Source organism: Canis lupus, chromosome 5 (assembly GCF_011100685.1).
Source record: "Canis lupus familiaris isolate Mischka breed German Shepherd chromosome 5, alternate assembly UU_Cfam_GSD_1.0, whole genome shotgun sequence".
NCBI classification, from domain to species: domain Eukaryota; kingdom Metazoa; phylum Chordata; class Mammalia; order Carnivora; family Canidae; genus Canis; species Canis lupus.
In genome coordinates this window covers 63,144,794-63,165,990 of record NC_049226.1, presented here as the reverse complement: position 1 = coordinate 63,165,990, position 21,197 = coordinate 63,144,794, and the positions used below count along the sequence as shown (strand labels likewise).

The 21,197-nt window shown below is 54.2% G+C and overlaps 1 protein-coding gene across 6 annotated transcripts in view; it reads right to left on the bottom strand.

Annotated features, from left to right (window-relative positions):
• Positions 1–5,134: 5,134 nt before the first annotated feature.
• Positions 5,135–21,197, bottom strand: part of SPSB1 (splA/ryanodine receptor domain and SOCS box containing 1) — a 69,128-nt gene continuing 53,065 nt past the window's right edge. For all 6 annotated transcript variants that reach the window (XM_038537905.1, XM_038537903.1, XM_038537901.1 and 3 more), the window contains exons 2-3: positions 16,610–17,450; positions 5,135–7,189 (exon numbers count right to left, since the gene is read on the bottom strand). In XM_038537905.1, coding sequence (XP_038393833.1) covers positions 7,062–7,189; positions 16,610–17,303 — 822 coding nt within the window. In that variant the 5' untranslated portion in view covers positions 17,304–17,450 and the 3' untranslated portion in view covers positions 5,135–7,061. The remainder of the gene's footprint in view (positions 7,190–16,609; positions 17,451–21,197) is intronic.

Genomic DNA, 21,197 nt, shown 5'->3' with positions numbered 1-21,197 from the left:
CAGACAGGTGGGTCTACGTCCTACACCCCATAACTTTTGAATATGACCTTATATGAAAAAAAGCGTCTTTGGGCGCCTGGGTGGCTCAGTGATTGAGCATCTGCCTTCGACTCAGGCCATGATCCTGGAGGTCCAGATTGAGTCCTGCATCCGGCTCTCTGAGGAGAATTTGCTTCTCCCTCTGCCTGTGTCTCAGCCTCTCTGTGTCTCTCATGAATAAGTAAATAAAATCTTAAAAAAAAAAAGAAAGAGAGAGAAAAGAAAAAAAGGGTCTTAGCAAATGCCATTGAGTTAAGCATCTCAAGATGATTTTGTCCTGGGTGGGCCCTAAACCCAATGATGAGTGTCCTTATAAGACAGAGACACAGGAGGGAAGACCACATGACGACAGAGGCAGAGGTCAGTGATGTGATCACAAGCCAAGCACCGCCTAGAGCCACCAGAAGCTGGAAGAGGCAGGAAGGATTCTCCCCTCGAGTCCCCGACGGGAGCACAGCTCTGTCCACACCTTGATTTTAGACTTCTGGCCTCCAGAACTATAAGAGAATAAATGTGTGTTGTTTTAAACCACCCAGTGCATGGTAAATTATTACAGCAGCCACAGGAACCTCATGCAATTTGGAAATTGGGGGTCAGAGTGACAGCACAAGACCACATAGCTCTTCACTGTTCCATACTCTGCCTCCCTGATTATGAGGCTGATTTTTAGAAAACTGACCTCATTTCCATCCAGCAGGATGGAGGCTCTGGGGCCCAGGCAGTTTCCCTGCAAGATGCCTTCCTAGGAAAGCCTTATTCACCAACCTCTGAGCACACAAGGGTCTGGGGGAGTCCCAGGCAGTGTGTGAGACATCACATTAGCTGCTTTTATTGACCACTTACTATAGGCCAGGCTGTGTTCTACGTTCTTCACAAACCTGGGACTCACTGAATCTTCACAGTAACCTCAAGAGAGGAAATTTTCTCTCCGTTTTACAAATGAGGAAACCGAGACAAAGGGAAGCAATGGGGGAGGGAGTCAGGGAACACCCCCTTGGAAAGCCAATTGGAAGTGAAAGAAGCAGGACTGAAAGGTTACATGGAATATGGTCCAGTGCACAACAGGCAAATCCGTAGTGTCAGAGTGCAGAGTGGTGGTTGCCAGGGGCGGGCCAGGAGGAGTGGGGAGGGACTGCCAACGGACACGGGGTCTCCCCTGGGAGGATAAAAATGTTCTGGAAGCAGATAGAGGTGGTGGTTGCACAACATCACAAATGTGCTAATGGCACTGAAGTGTACACTTTAAAATGGTGAACGTGGTATTTTATGAGTTTTACCTCAATTGTTTAAAAACCCAGTTTGAAAAGGGAAAGGTAGGAGTCCTTGTACCCTGTACCTTCTAGGTCTTAGAGGGTCTGAGTAAGAAACTACTGCTGCCATGTCCCAGACGGGGTACAGCAAAGCTCCTGAGATCCTTGTTGGAAGTCACCATCCTGGGTGCGCTGGGGTGCTGGGTGTGCATCCCTGGCTGTCCTGGCTCCGGAGCCTGGACCCTCTGCATGGTCCTGCAGACTCAATATGCAGACCAGCTCCACGGTGAAGCTCTTTGCTTTACAGCTGAAGTTTGTTCTACTTGTGGCCATCACAACCCAGATGGCAAGTTTGTTTAACACGATCAGTGGGCAGGAACTTCCCAAAGTGCTTTGGTTGAAAAAGCTGTAAAAAAGTGGGGCCAATGGCCCAGGTGGAAGGAAGAATGGCTTGTCTGATCCTCATGCTGTAAAGAGAGGAGACAAGACACAATCGGGGAGAGACATGATCCTGGGGGGCACTGAGGTCATGGGACCCACCTGGGGAACCCCCAGTGGACAGCCCTGCTGGACGGCACCTGCACAGTGGCTCCGAGCTCCTGGTTCAGCTTTCTGGACTAATTTCCTTCGGAAAACCAAGGTTCCCTGCCTCCACTCTGGTATTTAAAAATTTTTTAAAAATTTATTAGAGAGAGAGAGAGAGAGAGAGAGAGAGCTCATGCACTAGACGAGGGAGGGGCAGAGGGAAGGGAGAAGCAGGCTCCCCGCTGAGCAGGGAGCCTGAAGTGGGACTCCATCCTAGGATGCTAGGATCACACCTGAGCCAAAGGCAGACGCCTAACCGACTGAGCCACCTAGGCGCCCCCACTCTGGTATTTTTCTCAGGCCACCTGGCTCACTCTTCTAGCCGAACGCTTCCTCACCCAGGAAGATGCTGGCGGTGCAGCCCCAGCTGGGGACTCTGCGGGACATTTGCATGTGCTCTGAAACGCAGGGTAGGGAGAGCTGATTTCCACGGAATCACCCCCACACTGGCGGTCTCCAGACTTCTCTGACTCATAGCCCCTGAAAGTCTCTGAAGGAAATGGGGAAGGCCAGGGGGTCTGCATGGGTACAACTCTGCAGATACCCCAGGCCAATGCATCAGACTCTGCTCCAATGTTTCACGAGGCAGAGTCCTGGACTTTACCAACTGCATCAACGTTTCTGGTATTTTGCTTTTTCCCCAGGGTGCCCTAGTGATTCAGATGCAGGAGGTACCTGCGAGGTTCAGCCGAGGGCCCCCAAGTCAGGTCCTGCTCTCTGTGTGCTTCTGTAAGACACAACCTTAGGGACGGCTGTGAGGTCTACCCTCCGAAGAGTCAGGGGAGGGATAAATGAGGCTTTGACTCTCCTGCCTACAAAGGAGACCCTGAAGGGCTGCAGCTGGGTCCGGCGGGGAGACAGACCCAGGGTAAGTCCATGCCACCTTCCATCTAGCCAGCTGCCCTCAGCCTGGGCTTCTCCATCAGGAACATTCCCTCTGCTCAGCAAAATCATTATCAGACCAGCAGCTGTGCGCTGGCCCAGGAAGAAAGGTTCCAAAGAAGTGTTAGCTTTCAGTTTTCAAGAAAGAAAAAGAAAAAAAGAGAAGAAAGAAGAAAGAAAGAAAGAAGAAAGAAAGAAAGAAAGAAAGAAAGAAAGAAAGAAAGAGAAAGAAAGAAAGAAAGAAAGGAAGAGAAAAGAAAGAGAATAAAAGGGGAAAAGAGAAAAAAGGTCAGAGCCCCGCAGAGGACACGGAGGTCCGAGGCTGGGGCAGGATTTTGCTGAGCACACCAGGAGGACCGCCGGCCGCCCGCCAGCAGCTGAGCCCCAAGAAGCCCTCGGAGAGCCATGAGCGGCTTCCTCCGGGCTTGCTCGGCCAGGACATCATTTGTTGATTCTAGAGCCCAATCCCTAGCTCATGGTTTCCTCCTTGGTTGCCATGGTCCCGTACAGAAAACACAGCAAACTCCTGGCCCCGGGCAGCTCATTTATTTCAAATATTCCTTGCAGCTGGACTCCAACCATGTTTGGGTGTCTGGACTGGAGCATGAACTAATTGCTCTGTCTTCGCCCCCCCCCCCCCGCCCCCAGCTCCCCCAGCATACTTTATGGTTCAGTAAAGTCCACATTCCTCATCTCGCCGCCGAAGAGGCGCGGGAGGAAGGGTGGGAGGGAAGCCCGGTGCAGGAGAAGGAGGGGGTGCTCTTCCCATCTATGGCCAAGCCCCAGGCCGGCTACCTGCTCGAAGGCAGGGTATTAATTACAACCACATGGGCTGGTCTGCAAGATGGTTTTATTAAGACTGCTCCCTTCAACACGAAACCCTGCTCCCCCAGAAGTCTCCGGGCAGTACAAAGGGCCTTATTTTCCCTGGGCTTCCACCACCACCACCACCACCACCACCACCACCACCGCCGCCGCCGCCCCCACCCTGACCCCCTGCCTCCCCCTGCCACCTCCTTCAAAGCAAGCTGAGTTCCAACTGCAACCCAGACATGAACTCCAACCGAAAAAGAATTTCAGGCCACCCCTTTCCTCCCAAACACATCTGGGGAAGGCATCTAGGGCGCCCTTTCCCCCAAAACCCACCTTGATCTTTAGAGACTTTAGCCAAGAAGAAAGAACATTTACCAGGAAGCTGGTTTAGGGATGTTTGGACTGTTCTCAAAGACCAATTCCAGTCCAGGAGCTTCCATTTTCCAGAACAGAAGCACACAAGCTTTTAAAGCATTTGTTTGCACACTTGCTGATGTGGCGGGCCCTGTCCTACAGCCTCATCTCATCCTCGCTGCCCTCCTAGAGATGGGCACTGTGAGGATTACCATTTGACGGAGGCTCATCCAAGAGTGCACAGTGGGGGAGGGGTCAGAGCCAACATTTGAACCCAGGTCTGACTCAGGAGTCCCTGTGCTCGTCGCTGGGCCAACCCACCAACACACTGAAAGAATTTCCCTTTCCTCAGCAACTTGTCCGGAAAAAGAGCTGACACAGTCGCAAACAGTGGTCTCCAAACTCTCTTAGGCAAGGTTGCTTGGGGAGTTTGAGAAAACTGCAGATCCCTGGCCTGGCCCCAGAAACGTTGATTCTGTTCATCTCAGGCAGGGCTCGGAGAAAACGTGCATTTTAGCCAACACCTCCCATGGGATGCCCATGCAGGGGGTGTGAGGACAGCTGGCCAGGAGGCTGTCAGAGAAGGGGACATGGGACTTTGGTCCTAGGGGTCTTGGGTCCTCAGACCAGGGTGCTTTCCACAGCACCGTGAGATCCTGAAAGGCCCACCGGGAGCTGAAATGCAATCTTGCCAATTCTTTGGAAACTAGTCATGACATGTGATCCTATCTAGGAAATTTCTTGACGATTTGTGTATCACTCACCAATCCTCTGAATAAGCCTGATTTTCCTGTCTTCTCTGCTAGAGGGTGAGGGGGAGGACCTGCCCACTGGAGCTGGAGGTACGATTCCTTCTACCTACAGCGCCTGGGCCCCGAGAGGGCTCACACGGGCTTATACCCTGCCCCTAAAAAGCCCACTGTCAACTCAAGCTGTAGACACAGGCGAGCCAGAGGCTCTTGCTGATGTGCAAAATCCTTTCTGTGAGGCTCAGAAAGTCTTAGTCTGGGCTGCAGGCTCACAAACTTCTGAAAAGGGATGGGGACATTCTAGGATCACCTCTCTAGGATTCGCCTCCTGCTGGGGCTCTCCTCACACCCTCTGCCAAAGTGTCCCAGGGGATCATCTCATTATCTATTGAAAACTAGACTCAGGGAGGCCTTGGCCACGCCTCTTCCCCTTTCCCCAAGGCACACAGAGGGACTCAAAAGTGGTTTTGTATTTTAATAAACTTTCCTTTATTAGGTTACTGACTATTATTAACCATCATAAAATAGAACGGGTGTTTCAAAACTGTACAGGTCACAAGGTTCTGAGCTGAGAGGAAAGAAGGGTGGGGCTGAGGTTTGGGAAACCGGGGACAGAGGTGCAGAGAGATGACCAAGAGCCCACAATTCATCCAGCGTCCGTGGGAGACGGCTGGGTCAAGGCGGTAAGGCTGGGATCTGTGTAAGTAAAACTCTCTTGTGTGCAACATTCATGAGAACATGACCCACCCTGAAACAGGAGTGAGAAAATGTCTTTAAGAGTCTTATAGGTAAGGTTTCCTCCCCTTCCTCCCCCCTGGAAAAAAACCTCAAAATAATAAGGGGGTAATTTACATTCCTCACCCAGACTTGGCACCAATTTTGTGCTTTAAAAAATATACTCCACTGGAAGACTTTTTTTTTTTTAAAGGTACCCTACAGCAGCTGTTTAAAACATAATTCTTACAGACAAATATATATGTATATATATTAAACATTTAAACAAATAAAGTCATCTATTGTACCTGTACAGAAATGAACAGAAGTCAGATTCTAAGAGAGTTGACTTCAAGATCGAAGAAGCGGTGAGTACGGTGGCAGGGGCTGGGGTCTGCTACGTGGGGGGGCCGTGGCAGGGCACAGGTGGCCCTCTTCTGCTGGCTGCCCCTCCTCACCCCGCCCTGCTCCTTGTGTGGCTCTGGGGGGGGTCGTGATGAGCTGAGGCTGCTCCACTCGGATGCAAAGCCCGGACAGGAACACTATGTGGAGGCCTGCGCTGGCTTCCCAGGGGCACCTCACTCTGCTCTCCCAACCCGGCCGCGCCCCTGGCTTCTCTGGGGCTGCAGACCCCACCCATCCTCCCTTCTTAGTTCTTGGGAAGCCAGAGCTTCTGAGGCTGCACATGGGAGATCTCAGCTGGGGAGGCAAAAGCAAAAAGCAACCCCCCACAGAAGACTAAGAAGTAAAACCACGTGCAAAGATGTAGGAGCTGGAGTGGTTAGGTGACTACTTGGAGACACAGGGAGCTGCCACGGCCCCTGCAGACGGGTCCCCTAAGACTCTCATATTGCACGTGAGGCTAACGTTCCCTGAGGGGCGTGCTCGAAAACCCGGAGCAGAGCCCCCTGGAAACTGTGGGCCCGGGGACCCACATAAAGACACCGTTGTGCCCACGTGAGGACATACCACAGACACAGCCCAACAAGAGGGGCAGGTGAGGCACGCATGTCCCCGGGAGGGGCAGGTAGAGCAAGAGCTACAGAACACTCCAGAGAGAGGGGAACGAAACAAGGTTTCCTTTCTAAATGGAATAAATAAATGGCTTTCGTTATTGTTAAAAGAATAAATACAGGGTACCGGGGGAGGGCTGACAGCCGTGGTGATGCTGGGCGCTCATGTGCCTGGGGAAAGTCTTGGCTTCTGCCTGGGTGTCCGTGGGGAGTTTCTGATGTCCTGAGCGTTGTCTGCTGTGCCACGGCCCCCCTGGCCTCAGCACCAGCCCTCATCTGAGCACCTCTTAGCCGCCCTGGGGTCTGCTCTTGGGGTCAGGGCACCTCCTCCTGGGACCTGGCAGGTGGGGGGGGGTCCCCCGAGCCACCCCGAGGGCAGACTGGAGCTCAGTGTAGGGCTTCCTAGGAGTCTGTTCTCTGTGTTTTTTTCCAAAGAGGGACTGTGATACGGCATGCAGGGGACTTCTGCCAATGTCAGCATGGGGACAGAGGAGCCTGTGTCGAGCGGTCGGCGTCCGGCAGGGGCAGCGGGGAGGATGGAGAGGAAGAGCAAGGACGTCTTCCTGCAGCCGGATGCCAGTCCGAGGCACAGGGTACCGCACGGCGGCAGGCCGGTGAGGTGGCACCAGGTGTTTGTCGCGCTGGCGATGCAGGGTGGAGGGTCACTGGTAGAGGAGGTAGGCCTTGAGAGAGGCCGGCAGCGGCAGCGTGTGGATGTCACCCAGACGCTCCTTCCCGAGGGCCAGGCGCACTGAGCGGCGGCAGAGATCCATGAGCGGCAGGGGCTCGGCTGGGGGGACCGAGGAGAGAGCAGGGACAGGTTAGCACAGCTCTGGACGGCTCAAGAATGAACGATGCTAACAACAACAGCAATTGTAGCGGTGTTAGGTTCTATTTCATTATTTTTTAAAGATTTTATTTATTTGTTCATTCATGAGAGACACAGAGAGAGGCAGAGAGACACAGACAGAGGGAGAAGCAGGCTCCCTGCAGGGAGCCCAACGTGGGACTCGATCCTGGGACTCCAGGATCACTTCCTGGGCCAAAGGCGATGCTCAACCACTGACCCATCCAGGTACCCCACGGTGTTAGTTTTAACACATAAATAGTAATAAGACAATTTTACATTTTAAATCAACTGTTAATAGCTACCACGGAAAACCTGCTCTGGGCCAGGTACCTTTGTGAGCCCTCATTTAATGGTTTATTACAGTTGGCTATGAGGGACTCGATCCCAGGGAGGCATTATTATTATCCCCATTTTACAGATGAGGACACAGAGGGATAGGGAGTCCAAATAACTTGCCCAGGGTTACCGTGTTGGTAGGAGAAGGAGCTGGATCCAAACCCAGGCCGCCACTGCTCTCACTCAGTGGACAAGCCTTCATTGTGCATCTGATCCAGCACATGGAAGCCAGCCTGTCCCAGCACAGGCCCCAGCTCAGATCCCATACAGGCATTCAGGAAGGGAATCGTTCTATGTTAGCCCAATGCTTGTAGGTCCTGCAGCCGACCCCACCTCACTGGTGAGGGCGCTGAAGCAGGCAGGGCCTGATGTATCCGGGTTACATGCTGGGGTCTGAATCCAGGCAGTCCGAGCTCAGTAACCACACTGATTGCTGTCAATGAGGATGTAAGAAATGCTGGTCCAGGGGCGCCTGGGTGGCTCAGTTGATTGTCTGCTCAGGTCATGGTCCCAGAGTCCCAGAACTGAGCCCTGCATCAGGCTCCCTGCCCAGTGGGGAGTCTGCTTGTCCCTCTGATCCTTCCCCCTCTCATGCTTTTTTTCTCTCATTCACTGTCTTGAAAAAATACATAAAAAAAAAAAATTGTAGGGGCACCTGGGTGGCTCAGTGGTTGAGCGTCTGCCTTTGGCTCAGGTCGTGATCCTGGAGTTCTGGGATCGAGTCCCGCATTGGGCTCCCTGCAGGGATTCTGCTTCTCCCTCTGCCTATGTCTCTGCCTCTCTCTCTCTCTCTGTGTCTCATGTATAAATAAATAAAATCCTGAAAGAAAGAAAGAAAGAAAGAAAGAAAGAAAGAAAGAAAGAAAGAAAGAAAGAAAGAAAGAAAGAAAGAAAGAAAGAAATGCTGGTCCAGAGACACACTCTATAGGAGGCAGAGCCGAGGGGCCGTTCCGGGCCCAGCCACCCCATAGCCTGAAGGTGCAGTGTCTACAGAAACCCTAGGTCCTAGGTACTTCTTCCCACCCGACACAGTGAGCTGAGGGCCCAGGCAAGGCAAAGTGGAAATGCCAGTCCAGCCTCAGCAACTGGGACCCTCAAGACTGTCCCAAGCACCGCCAGGGAAACTGAGGTCAGGGCTCATGGCAGCGCTGCTTCGGGCACCTGGATTTGAGAGGAACTTCCAGCTGCAGCCTACAGCCTGCAAGAGCACTTCTGTCCTTCTGTTCCTAGACAGCCTAGGATCTGTCTTCCCCAAAGGGAAGCTCCATGCAGCCTGCATCTCAGATAAACTCTGCTCCAGAAGTGTGCAAGTCACTCCCTGCCAGGCCCTGGAGGCCATGGGGGCAGAGTGGGCCCTGGTCTCCCTGCAGTTGACTCTTCCTGGGTCTCTTCCCAGAAGCAGGGTGCAGGTGAGCACACCTGGAGCTGCTCAGGGTCACCCCCCAGCATCCTGGATGTGGAAAGAGCTGAAGTGAGGGCATCTGTGGCTTTGTCCAGGGTCTCCCCTTGACACTGAGACTTCCCTGTGACCAAAAAACCTGAGAAAAAACCCCCAGTATTTCCTTTGAGACCCCACTGCCCCAATGAGAAGTGGATCGAAGTTCTTCAATACTCACAACTGTGTCTCAGAATATTAAAAATACCATTTAAAAACCTCAACTATCGATGAGCAGATCCTATGGCTGGAGGTGTTGGGGGGAAATGGGGAATGATTACTGATGTGTTCAGGTTTCTTTGTGGGAGGAAGAGGGGGATGAAAGTGTTCTAAAACCAATCCTAGTGGGGGTTGCACAACTGTTACACCCTTTAAATGTGGGACTTGTACGGCCTGGAAATTACATCTTAACAGAGCTGTTAACAAAAGAATAAATCTGAGGCTTGGTAACACATTTATTAAATTCCTGGCTTCAAAAGAAGGCAAGCAACTGCTCTTCATCTCTCAGGGGCAGTTGGCCACAGCTAGACAGGAGAAGTATCTGAAATGGTCAATGTTGTTCATGAAAAGCTTTGAAATGGGGCCTTTCCTGGACAGCACAGGATGATTAAGGGGAGCCCTGGCTGGAGGCAGGAGGAGGAGCTACAAGCTCTTGCATGCTTTGGGGGCCAAGCATTCCAGCCTCCTGAGGCGCAGGGCCACCAGGTTTCTCCACCACAAGCCCAGAGAGCCACGAGTCTCCCTCATCGTAAGTGGCCCCACACCCAGCTACTTACTTCTGCCCTGCATAGCAGCCTGACTTCGAGCAGATCACTCCTTCTGCCTGAGCCTCAGTTTCCCCGTCTGTCAGATGAGGAATCTGGACCAGATGCTTCAGTCTCCTCCAGCTGAGATGCTGAAGGCCAGAAATGCCACCCAGTGGCTCTTGGCCTGGACATGCTGAGTGGCCCTTCAGCAGATCGAGTGGGGGGAAACCAGTGGCCCTTCCTCTCGTCCACTCAGGAGCTCTCTCTGTCTGCCACATCGGGCTAGCCCCTTTTTCCCCCAGGATGTGGCTCGGCCCCCATGGGGAGATGGAGGGGCTTCCCCTGGTGGCTGGGGACACTTGAGAAAGTATCAAGAGCCATTGAATGTGGCCAGAGAGCCGTGCAGAGCGACAGAGGGAAGGTTGAGAAGGAGTTCCTGTCACACCCTCTTAGCTTAATGGTTTCCCAGGCATCGCATGGGTACCCTCAACGAAGAGATGTTTCTAAATGGCAGAGCCTGCAACACCACCACCGCGCCCCCTCCCCCCACCCCAGCTTCCTTATTCTCGGTGACAGCCTACCTGAAATTAATGTCATGACCCCAGCAGCAGCTCCAGTTAGTGGAGCACAAATCGTGTGCCTGGTGGGGACTGTGCCCCCCACAATCTACAGATGGGGAAGTGACCTGGGGAGTAGAGAGCCAAGGGCTAATATGTGGATATGCATCCAGATCTAGCCAATTCCATAGTCTGGCTCTCTCTTTGCCAACATGACGAGGAAGCTCCTGATAGCCCCTTGTGCTTTACCCCAAGGGACAAGGACCTATGGCTACCTCCTTCCACCCCCACTGAAAGCAGCTGTGTGAGATGAGGGAGCTTCCTCTGCCTGGCCATCTCTGGACCACACTGAAAAATCCCGGTACGGAGGGGTAGTGAACCCAGGAGGGATGTGTCTTTCAGACATACCAGATCTGCCTGGATGAGTTGCAGGAGCAGCAACTAACAGATGCAGTGATGCATCTTGAGCCAAAAACATGACCAGCCATGCAAGCAGCCCATGGTGGGTCTGTTCTTGGGGGCCACAAGTACAAAAACAGGTCATTTCCCCCCTGGATCTTATAGGGGACAAACGATGATGCACAGGGCCATGGTCTGATTGTTTCTTAAAGGCTGGGCAGAGACCAGGAGTACACTGGCCACAGAAGTGGATGTGGTACCGGGCCATGGAAGATATCGGTCTTGATTTCAGTTGGTCACTAATAGATCCAAGAAGGTCTCCCTACCTCAACACTTTTGATGGGGGACTGCAGGCTCTGTATCCAGCTCCATCCACAAAGCCAGGTACCCACCGAAGTTCCACCGAAGAAGTTTCCAAACAGGGAAGGGAAGAGTTTATTTGATAACCTGTACGAGGGGCCTCAGCCACTAGGCCCACCTCCAGGAAGCTGAGGCGCTCGTCCTAAACTTTACATCGTTTATATGAATGGGGTGTGAAGGGCACGGAGTTCAGCACAGAAACTGGGAAGTAAATCAGGTGCTATTTATGGAAAGTTGAGGAACTGGATGGGTATATGCAGGAACTTCCACATTTTTCAGAGAAATGATTACCTGGTGGCCTATCTGAACATGCATGGCCTGGCATGCCCGCCTGCGCCTCTCCCACAGTTCTCAGAGCGACTACACCTGACTCATGCCTCCAGGGCCTGGTGCTGTGCTAGTTCACGGGCTCAGGGTATGAACTTTGGGTCTGCGAGGTCGAGGACAGAGATCTCATGTCAGGAAGTGCCCCTGGTCCAGCCATGTTCACATTCACACCCATCGCTTTCACCTTCCTAAGACTGGCCTCATGCTTACTCCTACGAGTAGCTCACAGTGAAAATGCCCCGTGAAATGGATTCTAGAAAGTCTTGGGTGGAGGACGGGCATCTCAGGATATGTGTGCATTTCCCCTCCACATCAAGCAGTTCTTATGAAAAAGAAGCAAGACCCCAACCCCTTGTACTTGGCAACCAGGGAAGGATACTTGACACAGTGAGCCTAGAACAGCCTCTTCTCTCCTAAGTGGGATCTTTTCCCCAGAAGGAAGCCCTTGGAGGTTGGGGTGACTAGGAGGTTCTCTGGAGCCCAGCTGGAATGGAGGTGCAGGGGGGAGCCACCATCAGGTGAGGCGCCCCAGGAGGGCATCTAGGGAGGCCAGGAGGACACCTGGAAGAGGTCACCAAGTGGAAAGTTTCTTGAGGAAAAGAGCTGAGCCCTCTCAGAACCCAGAATCCTGAAAATCCTCACCATACTCTTCTGGGAGCAGTAAAAGGGAGAATTTGAAAAATGGAGGAATGTAGAAAAAAGGATTCCTCAGTGGGAGACACAGTCACAAGCTGTGGGGGCAGGGAGGACCCAGGGGGACAGGGACTTTCCCTTGGGTGACAGCCAGTCTGCGGCTTGCAAGTAGGTCTTTTCTTTCTGTGCTTCTAGGGAGGGGCACAGGCAGGCCTGGAGGCCCAGCTGGGCCCTGTCTCCCCCTTACAAAGGTCATCTCCACCCCTTCACCCCAGGAAAGAGGAAGGTGACACCACAGCTCCTCTGGCTGTGGCTTCAGCCCCAGAAGGTCTCAAGGCTGGAGGAATCAGAACTAGTGGCCTGCGGTCAGAGCTGGCTGGGGACGGTGGGGGCGGCCGCACAGGGACACATTGATTACTCTGTGCCTTTGCTCTGGGCCCTGCCCCAGCAGGGGCAGCAACTCTGCTGGGGAGGGTGTGCCTAGGACACCAGGGAAGGGCCCCCCACTTAGCAACTCTGGCTGACAAGCTCTGCAAACTGCTACTCCCTGCTGAGGTCGGGACCTGGTGTCCGGGGTGGAGTGGGGTGGGGAAGGACGGTATAGAGGTCGTCCCAGACATCCCAGGGAGCGCTGACAGGTCAGATGGCCCCCGAGGCTGTGACCCCGGGAAGAGGTACCTAGCCAGCCCTGGCCAGACTCTGCCTGTCACACTCTGCTCCCCCGGGTGGGCCACAGATCTGGTCTTGCCATGACATTCCTCCTCCTCAGCTGCCTCAGAAGGTAAAGGAAACCCTCCTGAGCAGAAGACTTAGGTCCCCTTCGACCTCACCCAACAAATACCCTATCTGAGGGCCGTCTCGCCTTCCCTTCAGGGGGTGGCATGGGGGTCTCAGGGGGAATGATCTAGAGTCCCTGTCTCCACATCTATAATGAGGGGGATAGTGTCCTCTCTTCTAAATTCAGAACTCTCTGGATCCTCGGAATGTGACCCTCTTGGAAACAGCATCTTTGCAGATGTCATCACTTAAGGTAAGGTCATGCCAGAGAAGGGTGGGCCCTGAATCCAATGGCTGGTGTCCCCAAAAGATAAAGGCAGACCCAGGAGGTCATGTGGCAATGGAGGCGGAGATGGAGTCAGGCATCCACAAGTGAGGACTGCTTTCAACCAGCAGAAGCAGGAGGGAGGCCTGGGGAGGATTCCCCTCAGAGCCTTCAGAAGGGACCAACCTGTCGCCATCTTGACTTTGGACACCTGGCCTCTGGAACAGTGAGGGAATGCATTCTGCGGGTGGTCATCTGTTCCGGCAGCCCCAGGAATCAAACACACCATCCTTTCTGTCCGTCTGTAAACCCACTGCTCTGTCAGGCTTCTGACCCCACCCAACCCTGAAGACTTCTGTCAAGGCCACCAAAGATGGCCTTGATGTCAAAGCTGATGGACAATTCTCAGCCAGCACAGCACTTGACCTGGCATCACCTTGTCCTTCTGGAAGTCCTCTTTTCATGTGTTGTCCAGGCCACTCCTCTCCCCTTGAGCCCCACAGCCACTCTGTCTCCTCTCCCCTTCAACCGCCCTATCCTGAAATACAGACGTGGCCCAGCGCTCAGCCTCAGCCCTGCCCCCTCACTCCCTGGGTGATCTCATCAGGAGGCTCGGCCTTAAACCGCCCAGCCGTGGGTGACTGCCCCAGTGACCTCGATCCAGATTTGTAGAGCTACCGAGATGTGTGGAGTGAGAGTCTCAAACTTAACTCCCCTACCCTGGCCCAAGCCCTAGTCAGGCCACCTCTCCCCTGGATGACTGTCATGGTTCCTCCCCAGCCTCCCAGTGGCCACTCTCGCTCCCACCATTCATTTTGAGGCAGTAGCCAGAGCGATCCCATAAACGGGGCCCATTTATGCCCGACCAGGACTGGAAGAGACATTGAGAAGGCAAGGGAACACTCTGGTGTTGTCTGGCATCGAAACCAGTGGCCAAGGAATTCATGGAATGGATCACAGCTGCAGACTAACAGGCACAACTTTCTACCCAGATCTTTTCCTTCTGCCTTTAAATTTCACTGACTCTCGGGACACCTGGGTGGCTCAGTGATTGAGCGTCTGCCTTTGGCTCAGGTTGTGATCCCGGGGTCCTGGGATCAAGTCCCACATCAGGCTCCCCACAGGGAGCCTACTTCTCCCTCTGCCTCTCTCTCTGTGTCTCTCATGAATAAATACATAAAAATCTTAAAAAAAACTTTTTTCCTTGACTCTCCCTTGAGGGAGGCAGATTTGAGGCTTACCCTCCTGTCTCCTGGTTTGCCTGTCTCTCAAGTAAATCCTTTTCTTGCTGCATCCCGGTGATGGTCTGTGCTGCCCAGCGGGAAGGCAGACTTGGCTTGGGCTACAGCATGACATTTCTGGGGGGTGGAGGGTCCTCATCATCAACCAAGAGAATCCAAGGTGGGCTCAAGCCATTTGGCACTTGGGAGTCTCCATCCCAGACTCAGTTCATAGATGCAAATGTCTGCAACTCATTCCCAGGCCCGTTCCCTGCTCTGCTCCCCTCAACCTCCCCTCTATGTTTTCCCCAACAAGAAAATTTATAAAAGCATCCAACCTCCCATCGGATGCAGAGCTGACAGGGCATCTATTTCCAAGATGCGCATTTGGGCCTCCAGGGCCATCCTAGCAGAACCTTTGCCGAGCTTTGCTCTGACTAAGCAGAGGAATGATGCTGGTCGAATGTGCCCTGACTTGTCAGGTGAACAGGCCAGTCGCCTCCAGGCCGCTCGGGGCTCTGTGCTCTGTGTCAGAGCTGGCTATGTGAATGGAGAAGCCCAGTCAACTCCAACGCTGATGGACCTATTCCTGGAGGGGACAGGGGCTGCCCTGCTCTTGTCTCGACCAACGGTCTCAGTGACCTGGCAATGACACAGGGAGCCCAGTTGTTCGTTCATCTGTCTGTCTGCACAGAATGGGCATTACACTGACTAGGGCTGTGGTCACTCCTCTGTCAGGGCCAGGGCTCCTGAGATCCTAGTCCTGGGCAGGATGTGCCTAGTTCTCCCAAGGCCTGCCCACCCCAGCCTAGGGCAGATTTGGCTGTGGACTTTCTACTACCATCACCTGGGGTGAGAGACTCACAGAACTTGCTCTGCTGGTTCTTTAGATGATGAGGTTTGAGGTTATTTACTTGGGGAGGCTACCTGCCTCTGCCAGGAGTCCCATGACCTAGGGGTACTAGGCTGCACAGGTGAGGTTATTGCCATCACTCAGCCAAAGCCAGAGGCAAGAAGAGAGGGAAGGGGGGGGGGGGCGTGGACGCTTCCAAAGAGAAGAGTTTAAGAGTTCCCTCTGCCTTATGTCCCTGGATATTTTCTCTGATATCTTCCAAGGCTGAAGTAGGGAAGAGCCATGGGAGAAGCTGAAATTCTGGAGGCTTCCAAGACCAGAGTAAGCATCTGTGCTTCTGACCCCAGCAGGGCCTTCCCTGAATGCTCACGTGGCCTATGGGGTGCCAGGTCAGACCTGCCTCATAGGGATGGTCAACACAGGGCTGGGCTGGGCAAAGCTTTCTGCACCTTTTTTCAGGCTGGGCTCTGCAGATGGTAGAAAGGACCCAGGAAAGAGTAAGGGTCAAACATGGGGATAGATAGTTTTGGAAGCCTAGGACCTCCTGCCACCATGGGGTCCCAGCCCCGAAGCCAAACAGCCCTCCACCTCCTACACTAGGATAGTATCACCACATGGCTATTTTCACATGTGGTCTGAGAAAGGCCACTCCCTTTCCCAAAGGAAAGGGTGGAAATCACTGCTGATTCAGCCTGTTTCTAATCTACACACTCTTCTCCAAGGCCTCCTGACGTCATGACTGAACAAGCCAGGGGACTGTGGTCTAAAGGAGCCAACTCAGAAGCCTCCAGCACCAGAAGAGACTCTAAACCTGTCTAATGAACAAGAGAGGCTATTGGCTTTCATTTATGTAAGAGATCCTCGTACCCTCAAAACTGCAAATCCAAGCCCAATAATATGCTGGCTACTGTATGAGAATTTGGTCAACAACAGATCAAAATTAGAGGTAGATCAACCAGAAAGAAAGAGCAACTACCCATGCATCTATCCATCCATCCAGCCACCCACCCACCCATCCAATCCCTTCATCTATCCATCCATACTCCCTTATCTATCCATCTATCCATCCATCCCTTTATCCATCTATCCCCCATCCAACCATCCATCCATCCATTCACTCATTCTCTATCCATTCATCCATCCATCGATCCCTCCATCTACTCAACCATTCTTCTATCCTACCATCCACTCATTCATCCATCCACCCATCCATCCATCCATCCATCCGTCCATCCATTCATGAGGTGCTTGCTATCAGGTAATCTGGCAGATTCCAGCTAGAATTCTTCATTTAAGCAGAGGCAGGCAAGAATAGCCTCTGAGGATCCGAATATGCTGGGATATCTACTTAAAGACGTTTTAGTTTCAATGACTGTAAACTTTTGATCAGGAGCAGCCAGGACCCCAGGAGGTCCGAGAACACTGCCACATTGGACAGCACAGGACACTTACGGTCAAGTCCATTCAAGTAGCGCATGCGGATCTCACAGTGGCCCCAGACGGCGCTCACTACAGGATATAGTTTTTTGCCCTTGAGTCCTCGAAAAGCCACTCCCATGTACTGTCCGTCCACAATGAAGCTCAGAGTCCCGTCATCCATGTCCAGGGCCACGAGGAAGGAGTCGGGGACAATAAATGTCTCATCCGGCTCCAAAAAGGCCGGGTATGTTTTGCTTGGTTGGTTTTTGCCATCATGATAGAGCCGGTTGCGCCCCAAGTCCCAGCCCCAAGACTCATGGTTGTTCCCCACGAGGGTTGTATACCCGACAGAGTGCAGGGGGGCATCCGCTGTCGCCACTCCAACCACAGCGTGTGTGCCCCGCTGCCTCATGGCCCACGTGATCTGCCAAACATGCAGCCCACGCGTGTACCCAACTTTGCCCCTGATGGCATCTGTACTCTGGGCCACCGGATGCCGGTGAAAGATTAGCTTGTCGTCCTCCTTCACAAAGACATTGAGCGATCGGTCATTGTTATTCCATGAGTGGAGCAGCTGGATGTCGTAGGACACGGGGGGCATGTCTAGCAGCAGGTCCAGGCGGGTGGGCTTGCAGTAGTCCAGGCCCTGGAGCTCCTGCTTCAGGGGCCGGTACGTGGGGTCCCTCATGTCCACGGTCTTGATCCCTCCAGTGACCTTCTGACCCATGTTTGCCTTTGGTTTCACCTCTGCACTGAGTCCCAAAGCAAACTCATCAATCGTGGGGCCTTCCGTCTGGTTTTCCAATGAAGCCCAGATCAGTCCTAAGGAAGGTTGGTAGGCGGCCTCTGGGGACTGTAGGGCCCTCCGTGGTGCCTGATGGAAGGAAAGAGAAACAGGCTGGATGAGCAGGAGGTGCGGGAAGAAGGGGAATACAGTAATTAGGAGTATGAGGCTGCCCACGCAGGCACGTCCCAGCTACCTGATGCAAGGCAGGCCGCAGCCATGGCTCTGTCGCCACAGCCACACCACCAGGAAGGCGACAGGCTGTCCATCTGCAATTGGCAGGGAGAGGTGGGCTGAGGGGCCAGCCACCACGCTCAGTGGTGTTGGCTGTATGGCACTCACCTAACCCTAACCCCAGTTTCTCAGAGCAGAAGGCCCAGTTGGCATGGATGTTGCATCAGCCCCAAGGCAATGGGTGTCCTCCTGGGTCAAAGCAAGGGGAAGCTGATTTCCCTTGCCTGCAGTCTGGAGGGAAGGTGAAGCCATAACATGCAACAGAAGTGGCCAGACCTCGTTTCCCAGCCCCTCTTCTCTTCTAGCACCGCTGCTTCTAAGGGTTCATGCCAGGGAAGGGGACCCTGGTGTAGGTAGAAAGCTCACTTGAGGGCTTGCATGGCACTCAGCTGGAAGGCCTCGGGGTCTCCTGGCTTGCGGTTCCCTGAAGCCACAGGGAACTCCCCAGCCAGCTCTGTGACCCTCCTGGGCCAGGGGTACCAGTGATACTCTTCCCGTGGCCCCTGGGCTGTCCCCTGATCAGGTGAGGACAGAGCTCTCACCCTCCTCCCTCAGGTGGTTCTGAACAACACTAAGAGGACCCCCACTTGTCCCTACCTGTACCCTTTAACCAGCAGCTGTTACTTGGCCCCTCGGGTGCCAACAGCCCATCTTGCGGGGAAGTCAGACCTCTGGACCCCTTGTTCCCACTCTGACTTCACCATCCCGTGGCTCCTCGAGGGAGGTCAGGGCCATGGGACTGGAGGAGAGATCTCACTCCATCTGTCCCGGTGTCTCCACTGGCAGTGCCAGGAGAGTTACCTCCAAGGACGAGGGTCTGAAATGTGGGGCTGATCGACCACCCCCACCACACCTGTCCCGGTGTCCGGCCTTGGGTGAGGAAAAAGAATAGGTCATTTGGTTTCCGTTTTCTTCCCCGCAAGATTCTATTTATTTATTCATGAGACACACACACACACACACACACACACACACACACACACACAGAGAGAGAGAGAGAGAGAGAGAGAGAGAGAGAGAGGCAGAGACACAGGCAGAGGGAGAAGCAGGCTCCCTGTGGGGAGCTCAATGCAAGACTTGATCCCTGGACCCCAGGATCACAACCTGAGCCAAACTGAGCCACACAGGTATCCCTTTCTCAAAGGTTTTAAAAGAAACTCTTGAGATCGTTCCTAGGAGCACTCAGGTGTCTTAGGTGAAGAGGGCACAAAGGAATCTGCTGGGGGTTACTGCGGGACTCCCCTCTGTGGGTGGCAGGGAAGAGCACCTGCTGGGAGATGAGGGCCGCTGGTGGTGCAAGGGAATCCGGGAGAGAAGCTCCCAGCGGGGCCAGGAGGAGGGAAGGGATCTGCAGTGGGCTTGCTGTCTCTTGTGGTCGGTCTCCCAGGCGACCCTGAGCCGCCTCCCGCCCCCGGGACCACATCTTCAGGGCAGCCAGGCCTCTGGGAGGCTGGCTCTCGGGCAAGATAAGTGTCCCTATGTGGGAGCACTTGGATGCACCCCTCCCTGCCCCCTCATTGACCACATCCAGCTTCTCACCCTCCCCTTTCTGCTGTGGAATGGAAGGCTCACTCACTCCCTGAGGCATGGTCATTTTTTCAGAGACTCATAGTGTCAAATGTATGCAAAGCTGGTATAGAGCAGAGGTGTCCGACTGCAGCTAGAGGACCATCCCGGTTCTGGAAAGTTCTATGGAGATCATGACCTTAGTCCTGGATCCCCCAGGACAATACCAATTTCAAGCCTTCAGGCTCATTGACTCCTGAGAACCATCAATACTTTCAGGACTTGCCTGTGGCCCTGCGGGGACATCCCGTGGCTTTGGCACCTGCTTGTCTGGCTGTATGGGGGTGGAGAAATCTGGGGTTTAGGGGGTGCAAACATGGTCCTTGTAACTACAGACTGGGAGCCGCCTGGCTGCAGCCTCCCCAGACTCCATTCGAGTATCTTCCTGAGCTGGTCTGGGGCAGTTCTTAAAGTCAGAAGCACCCATATCCATCTCTGCCAGGACACCTCACTCTGGCCGGTGCCCTGCGACCTCTCAGTGCAGGAGGACCCTGTGGGGACCCAGGTCAGCCCTCTGGAGGACAGGGAGGGAGCTCTCAGGCCCCTGAGCTGAGACCTGTACACTTATAACTCTTACCTCAGCTAGACCAGGGATCGGAAACTTCCCGTGTACAGGGCTAGACGGCAAATGTTTTAGGCTTTGTGGCCAGGCAGCCTCAGCGGAACCACCCAACTCTGCCTTGTGGTGTGAAAGCAGCCACAGACAGAGCATAAATAAACGAGCATGGCTGGGTTCCAATAAAGCTTTATTTATAAGAATAGGCTGCTCCCCAGTCAGCCAACCATTGAGCTAGACAAGGGGCCGGGCACGTCATCTCCTCTGATGACAGAGCACTGCAGAAGGCAGGGGATGGAGGTGGGAAGGAATCTGATGGCTGCGAGGTCAGTCCAGCCTCGGAAGGAGCCGTCAGAAAAGACGGCATAACATCCCGGTGGCACCTCGGCTGTCTGTTGAGGCCAGTTCCGCAAGCTCTCCCCGCTCCACGGCCCCCTGGCCAGTCCATTGACATGGCCCTTGCGCTAAGCTCCCGCCCTCTTGGGCCATGACCCAGGGGACTGTCCAAGAGGTGGGGTCCTTCTGTCCCTGGACCACCTGACCTGGAGTAGCGGGAGCCCCTGGGAGGAAGGGGCGCAGGTAAAAGTGTCTGCAGCAGTGCGGGTGGCTCCCACGCAAGGGCACCCAGAGCCTCACCAGGGGGCACGGGCCACCCACTCTGCTGCTTCTGGGCCATCCTGCTGCAGTCACCCCAAGTGGGCAACCACCATAGCAACCCAGGCCACTCTTACCTTGTCTGTCACCTGCCTCTTCCCACCCTGCATCCACGCTACAGTCAGAGCCGACACTTTCTTCTCGTAGACCTCCTGCTGTCCATACCTGGCCACCTCCTTGCCATGCAAGGCCATTGAGGTGGTCCAGTTGCCCCTCCTTCCTTCTATTTTTAAATGTGGCTGCAGAGATCTGCCCTTCTGTGGGTCTCCTGGAGCCCTGCCAGCCCCTTCTTGGGGAGAGCTGTAGGGTGCCCCCCCACCCCGGCCCCCGACCAGACGCCTCCCCAATCGCACCTCCCTACTTTGTTCTCCTCCACCAGCACTGCTCCTGAGGACAGGGATGGCTCTGCTGCTGCTGCCGCCACCACCCATCAGCCACACTCAGCCACACACAAGCTCAGAGCAGCAGCGGCTGCGGTGTCGGGGCTACTGGGCAGGAGGGAGTGAAGTCCCGACAGTGCCAGGCTGCGGCTCCTTCACTCCCTCTGCGGGAGTTCCTGTTCAGAAAGCTCACCCACATAGTAGCCTCGGGGTCCCCAAGGCCACACCTGCCTGCCCTACTCAGGGCCGTCCCAAGCCAGCCCTCAAGACAAATTCCTGGTGTACACCTGTCCCGCGCTGCCAACCTCTGATTGCCCAGGTAATAGCTTGCTCCCCGCTGCCCTCAGCCCCTGGTGCTTCCCAAGGCCCAAGGCACACCTGGAGCAGGGGTGAGAGGGGCGACCTGAGGCTCCAGGATGGGGGCAGGGTGGAGATTTTTGGACTGAG